At 47.8% G+C, this 18,143-nt stretch overlaps 1 protein-coding gene and 1 pseudogene across 3 annotated transcripts in view; both read right to left on the bottom strand.

Annotated features, from left to right (window-relative positions):
• PRPF8 (pre-mRNA processing factor 8) overlaps positions 1-16,632 on the bottom strand; it is a 32,627-nt gene extending 15,995 nt beyond the window's left edge. The window contains exons 1-24 of one of the 3 annotated variants that reach the window (XM_005220080.4): positions 16,575-16,632; positions 16,258-16,368; positions 15,566-15,734; positions 11,310-11,474; positions 11,005-11,223; positions 10,657-10,869; positions 10,326-10,451; positions 10,128-10,233; positions 8,844-9,034; positions 8,596-8,715; positions 8,319-8,508; positions 8,066-8,185; positions 7,821-7,955; positions 7,348-7,477; positions 6,777-6,973; positions 6,470-6,676; positions 6,178-6,341; positions 5,618-5,744; positions 5,324-5,516; positions 4,863-5,050; positions 4,431-4,669; positions 4,069-4,215; positions 3,666-3,876; positions 3,355-3,471 (exon numbers count right to left, since the gene is read on the bottom strand). In XM_005220080.4, coding sequence (XP_005220137.1) covers positions 3,355-3,471; positions 3,666-3,876; positions 4,069-4,215; positions 4,431-4,669; positions 4,863-5,050; positions 5,324-5,516; positions 5,618-5,744; positions 6,178-6,341; positions 6,470-6,676; positions 6,777-6,973; positions 7,348-7,477; positions 7,821-7,955; positions 8,066-8,185; positions 8,319-8,508; positions 8,596-8,715; positions 8,844-9,034; positions 10,128-10,233; positions 10,326-10,451; positions 10,657-10,869; positions 11,005-11,223; positions 11,310-11,474; positions 15,566-15,734; positions 16,258-16,357 — 3,774 coding nt within the window. In that variant the 5' untranslated portion in view covers positions 16,358-16,368; positions 16,575-16,632. Of the gene's footprint in view, positions 1-3,354; positions 3,472-3,665; positions 3,877-4,068; positions 4,216-4,430; positions 4,670-4,862; positions 5,051-5,323; positions 5,517-5,617; positions 5,745-6,177; positions 6,342-6,469; positions 6,677-6,776; positions 6,974-7,347; positions 7,478-7,820; positions 7,956-8,065; positions 8,186-8,318; positions 8,509-8,595; positions 8,716-8,843; positions 9,035-10,127; positions 10,234-10,325; positions 10,452-10,656; positions 10,870-11,004; positions 11,224-11,309; positions 11,475-15,565; positions 15,735-16,257 lie in introns of all 3 variants that reach the window. The other 2 variants (XM_024979809.2, NM_001105638.1) reach the window with 2 other exon arrangements.
• On the bottom strand, positions 1,809-2,831 carry LOC783719 (ribosomal protein L15a pseudogene; annotated as a pseudogene).
• Positions 16,633-18,143: the final 1,511 nt, after the last annotated feature.

Genomic DNA, 18,143 nt, shown 5'->3' on the forward strand with positions numbered 1-18,143 from the left:
TACTCTAACAACTATATCACACTGCCCCCCTGACCTCTGGCTCTAACCTCTCACACATCTATTCCCTTGAACCCTGCCTTTTTCCCCCAGGGCCATTTGCCTCTCTGGTTTCGTCCTTCTCCCCCACCCAATATCCAGGATTCCAATGGGGCCAGCATCTTGGACTCCCTGCATCCAGTCCCTCATGACTCCCCAACAGCCCTATGACAAAGCCCCCATCCTAAATCAGCACTAGAATCGATATACCTTCTCCAGCCCCTCGCTGAGTGCTTGAATAGCTGAGTCCTGGGAAGAGGCACTCACTCACAGCTGTCTTCACTCTCTTAAAGCCCTCAAAGTTCCTTCAACAACTGAATCACATCCTCACTGCTGTGCTCAAGTAAAACATCCTATGCCACTCACTCCAGCCCTGGAAAAACTGAAAAAAGCAAGATTTGTTACAGCTTCCCACTATACTTATCTACATTCACATCAATACCGACCTCTTTCTACTAGGTTCAGAGGATGCGTCCCTGCACCTATTCCTGCTGAGCAGACACCACTCCATCGCTTATCACGTCTCTGCTGCACTCAGAACACTGCTGGCTCCCTACTGTGCAATGACTCCCATCACTCCCATTTAAAATACCTGCCCTGACTTCTATCTCCCTCTAGGTGGCGTCTCGTGTCCCTCCTCCTCCAGCTGCTCTGGCAGACTGACAGTCCTTCCTGTCTCCACTCCCTCACTTCCCATAAGGCCTCACCCACTGCAATCTGGCATCTCTCCCCACTATTTCTGAAACAGCTCTTGCTAAGGTCACCAATGACGTCCTGACTGCCAAATCCAACGGCTACTTGTCAGGCCTTATCTGACTGAAACACTCTTAGGCAACTGACACTGTTAAGTGCCCGTCCCGATTCTTGACAGGCTTGGCGCCCGTGACCCGGCACTCGCCCAGACTGGCCACACTGATGCTCAGTGTTCCCTAAGGTTTCAAACTCATCCCTCTGCTCTTCTCGCTCCTTCCGCTTTCCCCAGATAATCTTGCTCATCTTGAGCTTTCAACCATCGCCTTTATGCTGACAGGCTCTTAAACCTACATTTGCAATCCAGACATCTTCTCCAAGCTCCAGGGTGCAAAGTTATCTCTACCTAAACATCCTATAGGAACCTCTAAGTTCCCCCTAACCTCTTACTTTCTCATCTCATTTCTCTCCCTGGAGCTTCAAACCTGTAATACTTTTTTTCATCAAATCTAAGAGGTACCGCTAAGAGGGACAAAATACATACACTTATATATGGATATATTTACCTTGGAACTGAAGAAATGTGATTTCAGTAAGTGTCTGCTGGAACTTCTATCTGGATGTTTTTAGGAACATCAAACTTCTTATACCGTAAACTAAATCCATTTATCTTCTCTCCTATACCCACTCTTCTCCCTGTAGTCTTCCAGTTGGTGGCTCCATCATCCATCCAGTCACCCATACCAAAAACTGAATGTTATTTTGACTTCCTTTCCCTCTGGCATGTCACCACGATGAAGCTCTGCTGACTTTTATCTACTAACTACTTATCAAATCTGTTCCCCCATCCCTCTACCTTCAGTGTTCTCATCATTTTTATCTGGCCTTCAGCAGAGCCCCCAAACCTCATCTTTCTTCCTACTCTTCTGAATCCATCTTCCTGACAGCTGCACGAGTAAACCACCTAACTCAGAAACCTGAACAGTCACCCCGTGCTCAGGACCCTTATGGGATTAATGAGGCGGTGATGACCTCCATCATCTAGTTCTTATCTGTTCCGCCTCCATCTCTTCCACAATTCTATTGCCCCAAACTTTTTATGGCCCCACAGACACTATGCTTGCTACCTCTTCATACCTCTGGCTGAAAGAAGGCCCTCCCTCACCTGTCTCTCACCTGTTATATCTTTTGGGAAGTATTTCTCCCTTTCCCAGACTGGGCTAGAGTCAAGACCACGAGGACTTTCACTGATCCCCAAATAACACGAGAGCTCTAAAAACATACGGTACTATAGTTCTCTTGACTATGCATGTCTCTCCAACTAGGCAGTGAGCTCGAGGAAGGCAGAGACTCTCACAGGCAGCGTGTGTGTATGCCTTGAACACAAGGAATGAATGAGTTACACAATTCCTGTCACCTGACTCTAGAGGACATAAACCAACCGAAGAAGACAGACACTTTTCCCCGCACTATACCCCCCCAAATGTATCATGGGGAAGTTGAGATAAGGAGTATCATTAAAAAAAAATGTATCCTTAACAAAACTATTAAAAAACTCTACTAAAAAACTGAAAGCCTTCTTTATTACATATTTAAAGGGATAGGAAAGCCAGAAGGGAAGAAAATGCTACAGCTAAGAGTTACTCTAAGACAAGTCAGGAGGAGGTGATATTTTTTTTAACACACTGGGGCATTTTATCTCTATATATGTACTATATGCATTGAAAAAGAACCAGGTTATCCCCCCACGTTTTTACATCTTGCTTCTTTGTGGTGCACGATGCCAGCTGAGTTGTCAGCACAATGAATCCAAACTGATGGAGCAAGAGCAGAATATACTGCCATTTTTCTAGATCTTTGAGTCGCACAGCAAATCTGGGGCTGATCACATCACGACAGTGTTTAATCTGCCTGTGAAGTTCACAGTTTTGCCTGCTCTGTGATCACTAGCAATTTCAAATTCACCAGTATCACGCTGCCTCATCACCACAGCTAGAAACTGGACAATGACTTTGAAACACAACCTGGTAAGAACCTAGACTTCCCTTTCTTTTTGGTATAACTGATGCTCTTGAGAGCAACAGCCAGGACACTCATGTGCACCATTTCTAGAATGGGAAAACAGCAGAAAGAGCAACGCGCCTTTTTAAACCTTGAAAAAAATGTAAGCACACACAGTTAAGTAATCTTCAGATTATTCCTTCTCAATTCCAGCTGCCTTCCAAAGGGGTGGAGCGGGGGGCTTTGGAAGCAACTAAAGAAGAAATAAACAAAGATAGCTTGTTATACTTGCTTTTTAACATGCATGCTACGTTAAAGGTCAAAAGATTAAATTTATGACCTGGATAACAAGCCAGGTTGGGGAAGACACAAAAATGGTGATTTTTGTCCAAATTTAAAAATCCCACTTCTACTCTCACCTTAACTTAGAAGCATTGCAACTACGTAGATGCAGGCTATAGAATTCCTACAAGGATTCTCAGGAAACCACTATGAATTGATCTGACACTCCAAGCTGCAGTATCATGAAGCATGGAGACTGTACTCTGAGCACAGCTGGGAAAAAAGAACAAAGCAGGGAAGGGTGGAAGGGATGAGCCAGAGAGAGGCCACGACTACTGTGTGTACCTTCGTGAAGGTGGTGGAGCCAGAGGCCATCAGAATTTGACGCACGCGGTTGTGGAAGCGCTGCATTGACTCATCATCCACACGCAGGAAACACTGAGCTGTCCGCTCTTTAGTCACCTAAATCACAAGCTCAAGGTTAACTACCTCTGGAAATGCCAGGGGAACAAGAAACAACTCTGACCACCACTAAGCCCTAGCCTCCCAGGAAGGCCCAGCTGATTGACGATGGAAAGTGTGCCGCGCCTCTCGCCCCACACCCGTGAGGATGGAGCTGGGCCTGCTCCTACCCCCGGCCCCACCCGAGACTGTACCTCGTTCTGTAGGTTCCAGACCCCGTCCTTGTGGGTGAACTCCTCGTAGCTGGTGCGGCACTTAGGCAGGATGCGGCACTCAAAACCACACATGTTGAATAGCAGGTTGGGATTGTCCTTACTGTACACAGACACGAAGCTGTTCTCCCACTGAACTGTAGTCACTGAGCGTGGCAGACGGTTCTTGATGTCCCAGAACACTGCCCGACCTCTGCCCACAGAGAACACAGGGTCACATCGGTCTCTTGGAAGAAGCTTCCCTTCAAAGGCCAGCCAGACTGATGACGTCCCGACAAAGCACACCCTCCCACCCAGGACACCGCCTCATCAACTCCTTTTAATCGCCCTCTGGGTCCCTCAGGCTGACACTCTTCCAGCTCCCACAGCCCCAGCTTAGACTCACAGGTTGACATCATGCTTCATGAGGCGCATACGGGCGTCTCGGGGCCAGCACTTCTTGTTATTGTAGCCAACGATGTTTTCGTTGTTGGGGTCAGGGTGCTCTGTCAGGTAACGCTGGATCAGGTCCCGAGCCTCATCTGCTGTGAACCTACAGAGCAAGGTGAGTGGCTGAGGCCCAAGGACACTGGGATCTCATGAGGCCTATGGCTCCACAGGTGGAGGCCACTCCCAATCTCCATGCTACTCACAGGACTTCATCCCATTTCAGAGCGCCAACCCAGAAGCAAGTCAACTAAGGTACAATAGCTGCTTCAGAAGTTGGGCAAGGACCTCAACACGATAAGACTCCAGGCAAGCCCTCACCTGAAGAAAATATGGATGCGATCAATGTATCTGCAGAAGAGACGGATGGGGTGGGCAGCCTCGGTGGCTATGTCTTGGAAACTGAGAAAATCATTTGGCATCTGAGGTGGCCCGGCCATCTCACTGGCTCGGTGCAACCCCAACACAAGCAAGTCCATCACCAGGCCGTAGTACTGTACAATGAAAGAGGCAAACTGCAGGCCTCTGATGATCCCGTATGAATTTGTATGGTTCATGTCCTAGAAAGAAAGACAATTCTTTACCACAGAGCCACCAGGGAAGCCCAGAAAGACAATTCTTAACCACAGCCAAATCCCGGGGTTTTCAGGGCCCATCCTCTTCTGCCTTCCCCCTGCCATGGAAATCCAAACTCAGTGGGCCAGACCACCCCCCACTTCCCCCAATTCCTTGCCACCCTGCCCCAAGACACACCTTGTAATTGATAACGACGTTGTTCTTGGCTGTCATGTAGTCAGCTATATTGTGGTCAACGATTAGACGCAGCAGCCTATTGAGCAAGGTCAAGTCAATCTTCTCATACATCTTCTCAAATCGTGACTCCAGCATGACATTGCACTCGCCCTCGCTTGTCTCCCACACATCCTGCAGGTTATTGATGCCTGAGGGGGGAAGAAACACAAAGCTCTGGCAGGTCAGAAGTTCCCTTTCAGGACTAGTGTCTACAGAGCCATCACACTCCTATCCAGATCATACGACCACTCCATTCATTCACTTGGATTGCTAGCAGAGTCAAACTGCTCAGTGTAACATCAACACCATTTCTTTGGTACCAGGCATCAAGAGAGTAAACTAATTATGCTATCTGGATGAGAATTTCAAGGTAGAAATTAAGGTATCTGCCTTCCTTAGAGGCAACCCCAGAAAAGTTTTACCTTGGCACCATTTGTAAACAAGCAGAGGAGGTGGTTCTGTGTCTGCAGGCTTGATCCAGGGTGGGAACAGGCGGCGCTTGTCAGCTTCGTACCACAGGTACTGGTCCAGGTAGGCATCAGTGATCTTCTCCAGTGGCTCCACATCATACACTGGCACCAGGTGGCTATAGAGGTCCATGAACTCAATGCCCACCTGTGGGACAAGGAAGCTGGCTCACACCAACCCACCAAACACCCTGGGTGCCATGAATGAATCACACAGCCAAAAGAAAACGTGTGGGGCATCTCACTCACTTCTTTAAAGGCTCTCTGTGTAAGGAGGTGTCGCTTGATGCGGGACAGCGCCTCATGGGGGTTGTCATAGGCCTGCTCGATCAGACCTAGCTCCTCCCTCTGAGACTGGTTTAATCGAGACTTCACACTGACAAGGCAGAAGAAAAGGTGAATGAGGGCACTTCCCTGGTGGTCCAGTGATTAGGAATCCACCTGCCAAAGCAGGGGACATGGGTTCAATCCCTGGCCTGGCCAGGAATATTTCACATGCCGTGGGGGTAAACTAAACCCATGCACTGTTAACTTCTGAGCCCGAGCTCCAGAGCACATGCTCCACAAAAGAAACCACCGCAATGAGAAACCCACACACTGCAAGTAGAGTAGCCCGTTTGCTGCAACAAGGGAAGGCCCAAGGGCAACAATGAAGACCCAGTGCAGCCAAAAAACAAATTTAAAAAAGTGTGAATGGGAAAACCAAGAGGAAGCCATCCCCAGAAAGGCCTTCTCTGGACTCTAAAGATGATGCCACTCTGTGTCCATCACCTCCCTAAAGGGACCTGTCGACTCTACTCCTCCCTCACCTGTAAGCTTCCTTGAGCCGCTCCAAAGCCAAGATCAGCAACTTGGTGTCATGCTTGTAGGAGAGCGGGGGGAAGGGGATAGGTGAGAATCTACGGCTTTCCAGCCAATGCACAGTAGTGGTATACACCGCCACCGCTTCCTCCGCTGTGATGTAAGGACCGTCCTGCAAGGTGGATATGAGAATCAGCTTCCCACTGCAGCCTCATCCCACCAGGGCCAGGCATGGTTCCAACCCTGCAGTCTGCCCTCCTGCTCGCGCCCACGCCCCTAGCCCAGCCTACTCCGTCCAACCTTTAGGTAGTTGTGCTGCCGCTCCTGCTCTGCCTTCAGGTAGAGCCGAGTCAGGCGGCCCAGGTTCTTTTTGCACACAGTCTTGTCTACGGTGGCCCCGCGGCGGATGCGCTCTCGGTTGTAGTGGGCGGTGTTGGTCCACCAGTCAGCCTTGGCCTTCACGTACCGAAGAATCATATTCTCTATCGGTGTTGGCAGCCCAGGGACCTGAAAGTGCAAAAGGCACAATGAAAAAGTGACAGGGGGCTAAAGCAATCCAGGACCGGTAATACCCAGGCCCCTCTATGAGCCGGGGAGACCTCCCCACCTTCCAGGGAATGTTGGCCTTCCAGCAGCGCCAGGCCTCACTGAGGTGCTGCAGGATCGTCCGGGCCTTGTTCTGCTTGATCCCCTCAGGCATCATGTCCAGGATGTCATGCATCACAGCGGCCCGAAGCTCAAGGTCAAAATGTGACTCCACTCGCTGCTTTGTTACCGTCTTGGCCACCCCCTTTGAGTGTCGGCCTAGAAGTGAAAGTGGTTAAAAGCAAGATTTGTTGTTCCTACTAAAGTCTCTACTTTCATATCCGTTGACAACCATGGTTACAGTGAAATCAGCAAGTATGAATAAAGCCCAGCACATGCAAGACACAATACGTCTGAAAAGATTCACAACGATGCTTCTGAGGCATTTCCATCCTACAGATGCTCACTGGCCTTAAGGCCCCACAATGAAGCCCAAGAAAAGAGAATACTAGGTCAGACTCCTTAGGTACTGGGCCTTAGAGGTGATCCAACAGGAAGGGATGCTCAATCTCAAACAAGGACAAGGGAAGGATCAGGAGCACACGTGGCCTGTTCTTGAATGGGAGAAGTCAGACATGGAGAAAACCACTCACCTTCAAACTGCCGGGCCAGGAGGTTGCCCAGCCATCGCTCCAGCAAAGGGGTGATTCCACGCATGAAAAACAGCCAGACCCGCCAGCCAGCAGCCCAGAAACCACAGCCAGGGCCCTTCCCTACAGGACCCTAGGATCCCAAGCCAAAGTCAAGAACACAAGTTAGTAATTCATTCAGACAACAACAGAACACTGGGCAGAGGTGGAGCAAAGGGCACAGGTATGGCAATAAAGGGGGGAAAAAGAGAAACTCTTTTAAGATCTCAATATTTAAAATGGAGTAAATGAGGAAACCAGCAACTGAGATTTTCTATTTAGAACTAAAGGTGGGCTCTGGGGAGAAGTGTTGAGATCTACAGGACAGCAGTAATAACACTCAGAGCCTCTCTCCAAATAGGCCCTTGGAAAGAGCCCTGATCGATGTAAAATTAAGATGGATCTGAGAATATGAATGCACAAGGGCAGGGTCCTACCGTGTTAAAGCGATAATAGATAAGGTGCTTCAAGTCCTTGCACATACGAATCTGCCGCATCAGCTTGTATTTGTAGCGGTACATGCCCGTCAGCTGCCCCACGTGGGCGAAGATATACTGCAACCCATCTGCCAGCTGCAACACAGTGGCCCCAGTAGGCTTCAAGCTAGAGCCAGCTCCATGATCAGCCCAAGCTTCACCCAGCTTCCCTACAAGGGGCAGGGACTGGGGATTCCTAGCCTCACCTGGAAGGCATCCACATTGCCCAACCGATACTGCACATGACTGTCCACCACCAGCTTAGTTAGACGCAGAACTTCTCGACACAGATGGAAAGCATTTCCAAAACGAGATTTCTTCCTTTCCTGGAAAAAATGCCAAGGACAGAAACAACAGTAGTCAGCAATGCTCTGGACTGGATACACACCATCCCAAGAGGCCAGGGCAAAACCAGCCCGTCTCTGAGCCCAGGACCCCCTTAAGGTCCAATGTAAGTACCTTGGTGGTGAGCGTCTTAACAGGTTTAAGGTTGAAGTTGTAATCCAGGTGCAGATAGTTGAGGTTCTTTCGGTGAATGAGAAGGTTGAGCATGTTGTAGCCCTGGCGGCAAACCTGTAGCCCCACCTCCACCCAATCCAGCTTGGTAGACTGGAAGAATTTGGTGGCTTTGAAGGATCGGAATAGATACCTGGGATGGGAATAAGGAGTGAGAGTGAATCTCCTGATCATCTCTGGGAACAGAAGAAGGCTGAGCAGGGGCCCCAGGGCACCTCACCTCTTCTTTTGGGCTTTCGGGGGCCGGTGCTTCAGGGCATTGAGCACATAGTACTTAAGCAGCTTCTGGTAGGAGACCCTCACTTTCACAGGCTGCCCAGCAGGACAATGCTCCCGATACCTGAAAAAACACACCCATTAGAGCTTGGCCCACCTCTCCCTCCAGCTGCCCTGCTAAAGGCTATACGCCCACCCAGCTGGAGTCTTTAATCCTATACATCCGCTACTCTCCCCAGGTAGAAGCCTTACCAGTTCTTGACAAGGGGGATGTCTAGGGCCCGGCGAGTGCGACCAGAGCGTAGGTTGAAGGGCCGGGGGGCCCAGAGCAGGGCGATGCCATTGGCTGTATTGTCTGTGTAGAGGGGTGTGTCCTTCAGAAAGGGCTCCACAAATTCTGGGAGCTCAAACTCCTCATCGTCATCTGGCAATGGTTCCTGGCTCTGAAAGAAGAACCCCCATGGGTTTAGCTCCTGCTGAACTGGGCAGAGACCTGGGATGAGAGAGAAACTCTCTGGGGCCAAACACAGTAGCTACATCTGCTATGGAAACTGGGCTGCCTGACAAGAGAAGCCCTGAAGAATGAGGGCAAAGGAGGCCAAGGGAGCAGAGAACAGGGCAGGGCCAACTGGGCGAGTGAGCAGCACTCCTCTCACCCCAACTGGCTCTCCACCAAACGCCTCCCACAGGAGCCCCCAACACAGGGAGAGGTAAACGTGCAACCACCTCCTGTCCAAGCTCCAAAAACTGGGCCTGGGGAAGGAGATCTGTTTAAGAACATGATGGAACATGAATCAACACCTAAAACACTGTGCCAAGTGTAAGAAGCCAGCCACAAAAGACTACATACTGTACAACACTATTTATATGACATGTCCCAAACAGGCAAATCTATAGAGACAGAAAGCAGATTAGCAACTGCCTAGACATGGAAAATTCAAGAGAAATAGACAGTGACTACCATGGGTGCAGGGCTTCTCTCTGAGGAAACGAGAATGTCCTAATAACTGTGGTGATGGTTACACAGCTCTGTGAATAAACTAAAACCACCGAATCATACACTTTAAATGGGTGAATTGTGTGTAGTGAATTACAGCTCAAAAAAAAGAATTTAAAAACACACTGGAGAGACTTCTCCAGTGGATAAGACTTTGCACTTCCAATGCAAGGGACACAGGTGTGATCCCTGACCAGAGAACTAGATCCCGCATGCCACAACTAAGGCCTGGTGCAGCCAAATAAATAATAAAATATTTTGAAAAATAAAAAATTTTTCTGGAAGCAGACCAGAATAAGATTAGAGTCCCAGACGAGAAACAATAAAGCCCAGATGGGTAATCACAGAAACCAAGATAATGTGAATAACTTGGTTTGAGCCAAGTGCCAAACTCTCACACGACAGTTCCCCTCTTACAGCTTGAGGGGAACACTTAAGGATGGAAATCATGTCTCCCTCTAGGTGAACTTTTATCTAGTCATGCTTCTGCCCAGTCGGGAAATTTATCTTGAAGAGCTGAGAATGTCCCTTCCTCTCACCTTGACAGAGTGTCTATGGGAAATTGGGTTGATCAAAGGATCAAAGTAGAAAGCTGGCAAATCAGGATCCTCAGTTTTGATGAACACAACATTAGGAGTGTGGTACCTGAAATGAAATGAGAGTCAGCCACGGCGCTCCTCCCGGCCCACCCCAAACGCCAGCCACCCCCTCGCCCAGCTGGGCTCCAGCTCTCTCACCAGGTGAGGTGGACATGGTGCGGCAGGTTGTTGTACAGGTAAGGAAACGCAATCTTGTACTCGGTGCGGATAGGCTGCCGGATGATGATCTTGTTGATGTCATTGAATTCATTCCAGTCTTCATCCCTAGGGCACAGAATCAAGGGTGAGCAGCGGAGTTGGGCAGTCTGGAAACTATAATGGGATCTAAAGGATCAAGATTAGATTTTACAATGGCTGCTTCATGTTGATGTTGGGCAGAAACCAACAAAATTCTGTAAAGCAATTCTTCAATTAAAAAATACATTTCAAATTTATTTAATTTAAAAACACTCTACTCTCTCCAACTTACTGTAGGTTGATGTCTCGGACAAGAGGCTCAAATTTGGGGCCTCCAGGAATGGCCATATTAAGTGCCTTGGATGTAAAAAAGGCCTTCAGATCAAACAGATAGAAGTAATTGTCATCAACCAAGTCTGTCAAGAGCTGATTGGCCAGGCGGTAGAGAGTGGACATCATAGGCAATGTGAACTGCCAGCGCTGGTAAGTGGAACCATTTACATACCTAGGGAAAAAAGAGAGGCCCATATAAGTTCAAGTAGGTGCACCAGCTAGCCAGGGCATGCTACCTACTGGTCTCCGAGGACCCCCTCTGGAGTTCCAAACCCTCACAGGAGTGGTAACTCCAACTATCACTCACTTCCGGCTATCCCTTAATGGCTGGTGGTCATAGAACCAGTCCAACACAGGGGCATCCTCCTCAGGGTCCAGCTCTAGCTGAATGGCTTCCAGTGGCTCAACATCTAGAATATTGTCAGCATAGTCCAAAGGTGGCTCCTCATCATCAAAAGGGGGGAAACGCATCCTCTTGAAATGCCTCCTGTCTCTTTTTTCCCGACGCATCATAATCCACATTGACCTGGAAGTCGACAATGTCACGCAACAGTTTCTGCATAATGTCCCCTCAACCGCCACCACCACACCCCACATTCCAGCCCCTCTCACCCCCACTGGGAGATGTAGACAGGTTCAATGACCCAGGGGATCTCATTGACAAAGGAAATGGCTCCGGTGATGTGGTACAGCACAGGCACATCCCGAATCTGCTCCCAAGGCATAGGCATGTTCTCCAGGAGCTTGAGGACTGCATGCGGCATGTACTTGAGGGCCCTGTAACAACAGGAAGAGAGATGATTAGAAATGACAAGGTGTTCTGCTACCTAAGCCATGCAGAGAAGTAACAAGGTATCACATTCCACAGAAAACCCGCCTTACAGTCTAACTCCTAAATATAGTACCCAGGCCCTCTGTGACCAGGAACTCTGCCTCCCCACCTCCAACAGTGCCACTTCTTTTTCTTAAACATCACTGTCCCACAACACTGGGTTTCAGTCCCTCTAAATCACCAGCTATCTCCCTAAAAACAGCTTTTAGGCTATCTCACATTCTATTCTCTCTGTGAAGTGAAGTCGCTCAGTCGTGTGCAACTGTTTGCGATCCCATGGACTGTAGCCTACTACGCTCCTCTGTCCATGGGATTTTCCAGGCAAGGGTACTGGAGTGGGTTGCCATTTCCTTCTCCAGAGGATCTTCCTGACCCAGGGATCAAACCCAGGTCTTCCGCACTGTAGGCAGACGCTTTACTGTCTGAGCCTAAATAAGAAAATATTCACACTTTATTTTAATCATTTGTCTGTTATGTCAGTAGGCCATAAGCTCCAGAAAGACTGTTCCTTCCTGATCATTGCTATATCCCTGGCACCTAGCACAGTTCTCAAATACTTTTGAAATAAATACAACTTCCATTGCTGTCTTGGACTAGTTCATTAAATGGCTAACACTTTTGTGTAAAAATGAAAAAAGGATCTGCTAAGGTATTTATACCTGTACTCACCCACCTTGGGAAAACAAAAGGACACAAAGACCTCAGGACGGAACTACCCTCAAACCTGAAGACTCTTGTCACTTAGGAATTACAGGCAACAAGAATGTACAGGTGTCCTGCTCGGGGCTTTAATTCACTCAAAGGTAAAGATGTCTTATCATAATATCAACAGGACAAATTAAAAACTCCAGGCCCAGATCAGGGAAAAGAAACATAACAACAAAGAACATAACTGAGAACATCTTACATTGTTGGTAGTAACATAATTGTTACAGTCACTAAGGAGAACAATATGGAGGTGCCTTAAATAACTAAAAAACAGAGCTACCATATGAGCCAGCAATCCTACTCCTGGGTATATATACAGAGAAAACCATAATTTGAAAACAAACATGAACTCCAATGTTCACTGCAGTACTACTTACAACAGCCAGAACATGAAAACAACCTGAATGCAGATCAACAGATGAATGGATAAAAAAGATACAGTACATATACATTCTGTCCAGTTAATTCGCTCAGTCGTGTCCGACTCTTTGCGACCCCATGAATTGCAGCACGCCAGGCCTCGGAGAAGGCAATGGCACCCCACTCCAGTACTCTTGCCTGGAAAATCCCATGGACGGAGGAGCCTGGTAGGCTGTAGTCCATGGGGTGGCTAGGAGTCGACGACTGAGTGACTTCACTTTCACTTTTCACTTTCATGCATTGGAGAAGGAAATGGCAACCCATTCCAGTGTTCTTGCCTCGAGAATCCCAGGGACAGGGGAGCCTGGTGGACTGCCGTCTATGGGGTGGAACAGAGTCGGAAACGACTGACGCGACAGCAGCAGCAGCAGTAGGCCTCCCTATCCATCACCAACTCCCGAAATTCACTCAAACTCACTTCCATTGAGTCGGTGATGCCATCCAGCCATCTCATCCTCTGTCGTCCCCTTCTCCTCCTGCCCCCAATCCCTCCCAGCATCAGAGTCTTTTCCAACGAGTCAGCTCTTCATTCCAATGAGTCAGCTCTTCACATCAGGTGCCCAAAGTACAGGAGTTTCAGCTTTAGCATCATTCCTTCCAAAGAACACCCAGGACTGATCTCCTTTAGGATGGACTGGTTGGATCTCCTTGCAGTCCAAGGGACTCTCAAGAGTCTTCTCCAACACTACAGTTCAAAAGCATCAATTCTTCAGCGCTCAGCTTTCTTCACAGTCCAACTCTCACATCCATACATGACCACTGGAAAACCCATAGCCTTGACTAGACGGACCTTTGTTGGCAAAGTAATGTTTCTGTTTTTGAATATGCTATCTAGGTTGGTCATAACTGTCTTTCCAAGGAGTAAGCGTCTTTTAATTTCATGGCTGCAGTCACCATCTGCAGTGATTTTGGAGTCCAGAAAAATAAAGTCTGATGCTGTTTCCCCATCTACTTCCCATGAAGTGATGGGACCGGATGCCATGATCTTTGTTTTCTGAATGTTGAGCTTTAAGCCAACTTTTTCACTTTCCTCTTTCACTTTCATTAAGAGGCTTTTGAGTTCCTCTTCACTTTCTGCCATAAGGGTGGTGTCATCTGCATATCTGAGGTTATTGATATTTCTCCCGGCAATCTTGATTCCAGCTTGGGCTTCTTCCAGCCCAGCGTTTCTCATGATGTACTCTGCCTAGAAGTTAAATAAGCAGGGTGACAATATACAGGCTTGACGTACTCCTTTTCCTATTTGGAACCAGTCTGTTGTTCCATGTCTAATTCTAACTGTTGCTTCCTGACCTGCATATAGGTTTCTCAAGAGGCAGGTCAGATGGTCTGGTATGCCCATCTCTTTCAGAATTTTCCAGTTTGTGGTGATCCACACAGTCAAAGGCTTTGGCATAGTCAATAAAACAGAAATAGATATTTTTCTGGAACTCTCTTGCTTTATCGATGATCCAGTGGATGTTGGCAATTTGATCTCTGGTTCCTCTGCCTTTTCTAAAACCAGCTTGAACATCTGGAATTTCATGGTTCACGCATTGCTGAAGTCTGGCTTGGAGAATTTTGAGCATTACTTTACTAGCGTGTGAGATGAGTGCAATTGTGTGGTAGTTTGAGCATTCTTTGGCATTGCCTTTCTTTGGGATTGGAATGAAAACTGACCTTTTACAGTCCTGTGGCCACTGCTGAGTTTTCCAAATTTGCTGGCTTATTGAGTGCAGCACTTTCACAGCATCATCTTTCAGTATGCTATGTATGTATCATATTTCAATGATATGTACATCATAATGTACATATACATTAGTACAATGGAATATCACTCAGCTATAAAAAAGGAAATAATGCATTTATAGCAATACAGATGGACCTAGAGATTATCACACTGAGTGAAGTCAGACAAAGGAGAAATATTGTATGACATCCCTATATGTGGAATTTAACAACAAATAGAATCAACATTGCCAGGAGAAATATCAATAACCTCAGATGTGCAGATGATACCACCCTTATGGCAGAAAACAAAGAAGAACTAATAAGCCTCTTGATGAAAGTAAAACAGGAGAGTGAAAAAGTTGGCTTAAAACTCAACATTCAGAAAACTAAGATTACGACATCCAGTCCCATCACTTCATGGTAAATAGATGGGGAAAGAATGGAAACAGTGAGAGATTTTATTTTCTTGGGCTCCAAAATCACTGCAGATGGTGACTGCAGCCATGAAATTAAAAGATGCTTGCTCCTTGGAAGAAAAGCTATGACCAACCTAGACAGCATATTCAAAAGCAGAGACATTACTTTGCCAACAAAGGTCCATCTAGTCAAAGCTATAGTTTTTCCAGTAGTCATGTCTGGATGTGAGAGTTGGACCATAAAGAAAGCTGAGCGCTGAAGAATTGATGCTTTTGAACTGTGGTGTTGGAGAAGACTCTTGAGAGTCCCTTGGACTGCAAGGAGATCCAACTAGTCAATCCTAAAGGAAATCAGTCCTGAATATTCATTGGTGCTGAAGCTGAAACTCCAGTACTGTGGTCACCTGATGTGAAGAACAGACTCATTAGAAAAGACCCTGATGCTAAAAAAAATTGATGGCAGAAGAAGAAAGGGATGACAGAGGATGAGATGGTTGGATGGCATCACCGACTCGATGGACTTGAGTTTGAGCAATCTCTGAAAGTTGGTGATGGACAGGGAAGCCTGGTGTGCTGCAGTCCATGGGGTCACGACTGAGTGACTGAACTGAACAACAAATGACACAAATGACCTTTATTTAAAATGGATAACCACCCAGATGAGCTGTCTGAGAACATTAAAAGTCCCAAAATGACAGCAGCTCTCCAGGACTGAAACATAAGAGACAGGGAGAAGGAAAAGGGACCAAATGCCAAATGAAATAATTCCAGGATGGTCTTACCCCAAGTACACCCTTTTATCATGCCGAAACTTCCTGTTGGTCATGTCTCCATGGTCTCGGATGATCTTCCTGACATGTTCTGGAGGCATGTCTTCCTTCTGCGCATCCACAAATCCAAACTTCCGCTTTTCGGCATAGCGCTTGGCCTGCAATTGTTGCCATTTCCGGGCTGCAAAGACACCTCAGTTTAAAGACCTGCACATCATTTGCTTCATCTCTCCCCACCTCTCACCCTAAACTGAGTTTTCGTCAGGATGCATGACAGAGGGTGGGCATCCAGAAGGAACACTCCCTGCCAATTCTCTTGTCAACTTGCTCTGCTTTACTTTTTTAAATTTTTGCCAGCCATTTATCATTGCCTAGTATTTTTGGTACAACTAATGAAGCCTTTTTTTTTTTTTTTTTTAAACTATGTCTCTTTGCAATTTAAACCCTGTAAGGGAATGGGGTTTTGTCTGCATCACTATTGCATTCCCATTGTCTGGATCAATGCCTACAAGTAATAGGCACTTAAAAAAAAAAAGGATGGTTTCAGAGACTCGATTAGATGAAAAAATTAATAGGGGCTAATAAGTGCACTAACACCTAATGTTTTGACACCTAACAAAACAGGGGAAGGGGTCAAACCCGCTGCGCGCAAGCGCACACTGGCACACCCGCCCCCAGGCGCCTCTACCACCCGCTTTCTTCACCTTTCTCCTGCAGCTTCTCCTCCGACATGTAGTCTGGCAGCGGGGCTAAAGGGCCAGGCACCGGGTTACCCGGCCCTCGGTAAGGAAATACTCCGGCCATGCCCGGAGAATCTGGGAAGCAGCAGAAGAAAAAAAATTAACGAACAGGGCCCAGGCCCTCAAGAGAGGCCGCAGAAACACGTCGAAACCCCCCGCCTGCAGTTCCGCCTCGCTCAGAGTGCGCCGGCCCAGTCCGTCTGGCCGCTCAGCCCCACTGGCCGCTCAGCCCCAACCTAACCTCGCCTCCCGCAGCCTGGCCCTTACAGTCTGCCACGCACCCCTACAGCCCCTCACACAGGCGGCCGCTTTTCAACAAGGCAATGGCGGCAAGCCTACGTCCGCTCCTCGTTCCCAAAGCCAGGAAGTACGCAACCCAGGTTCAGCGGTTGGCCCAATAGGCGCCAAAGTACTCAGACGGTTTGGCGAACTCACCAAATAGAGTTGGAATTTGGGCAGGAAGGGGCGGGACCAAGGACGGAAGTGTTGAGCGCGAGGGGGTGTGGCCGGAATGGCTGCAAGCCCCTCCTTCCGCTTTTTTAGAACAGTTTCTAGGGCCTCAGCTGCGACTGGCCTGAAAGTGAAAGTGTTAGTTGCTCTGCTGTGTCGACTTCTTTTAAGCTCCACGGACTGTAACCCGCCAGGCACTTCTGTTCATGGGATTCTCCAGGCAAAAATACTGGAGTGGGTTGCCATTCCCTTCTCCAGGGGCTCTTCCTGACCCAGGGATCGAACCCGGCCTCCTGTATTGCAGGCAGATTCTTTACTGTCAGAGCTACCAGGGAAGCAACTTTGCGACTCGCCTGGGGCCACTGGAAACCCAAGCTTCCAGAATTTTAATAAATTTGTCGAAATTTGGGGCTGCCCAGGTGGCTCAGTGGTAAAGAATCCGCCTGCCAATGCAGGATTGGCAGGAGACACGGGTTTGATCCGTCGGTTGGGAAGATCCGCTGGAGGAGGAAATGGCAACGCACTCCAGTATTCTTACCTGGAGAATCCCATAGTCAGAGAAGCCTGACGGGCTACAGGAGTCAGACACGACTGAACACGCATGCACGTGGGAATTTGCACTTTACTCTGTGTCTAGGCTTCTGTATTTAGACTTGACGTGCAGTATTAGCTCCGAGTCAGTCAGTCTTTTGTTCATGCGTTCAGTCGTTAATTCAGCCATCATTTATTGAAGGCTCACTAATGTATCAGGGGTTGGGGAGAGGGGAAAGCCAACCGCAAGGAGCTCAACAAGTTGCCCTGAGGTAGACAAGAACCCAAGCTCTTGTGATGCTCTGTGATAGGAATTCGGGGGCAGGGTATTTAACCCTTTGTTGTCAAAGAGGAGTTAGTCAATGAACCGTCAAAAATAAAAGAGGTGGTGGGGAACTACATTGCAGAAAATTTTCTCCCCCTCCCTCTTCATTCCTATTTTCTGTCTCTGGCAACCCTATGGAGTGTATAATGAATACCCTATAACTGTTTCTTAACTCTTTAGTTACGTCTTTCTGCTTGAATTGCCCTACAATCTCCTTTCCTTCGTTTTACATTTCATCCCTCTTGCTCCATTTTTGGTAACAACGTTGAATCTGACTTGGGTCAGTTTGTTCAAACACAAGTTTATTGTGGGGGATGTAGAGGACTTGTAATCCTTACAGCTTCTTCATCTAGATGGGAATTTAGGACTCACAGGAGAAAGTGACACCTATGCAAAGGAGAGTCCAGGCCATTGCAGGCTGGTGTGGAGGTTTATGTAGTTCAAAGAAGAGAGGAAGAGAGGAGCAGTATTAGAGATGTGCTGGAGATGGGTGATATAAGGGATTTGAGGAGGTGAAGAAAGAGGAAGGAAAAAGGAATCCCAG

Source organism: Bos taurus, chromosome 19 (assembly GCF_002263795.3).
Source record: "Bos taurus isolate L1 Dominette 01449 registration number 42190680 breed Hereford chromosome 19, ARS-UCD2.0, whole genome shotgun sequence".
Classification (NCBI taxonomy): Eukaryota; Metazoa; Chordata; class Mammalia; order Artiodactyla; family Bovidae; genus Bos; species Bos taurus.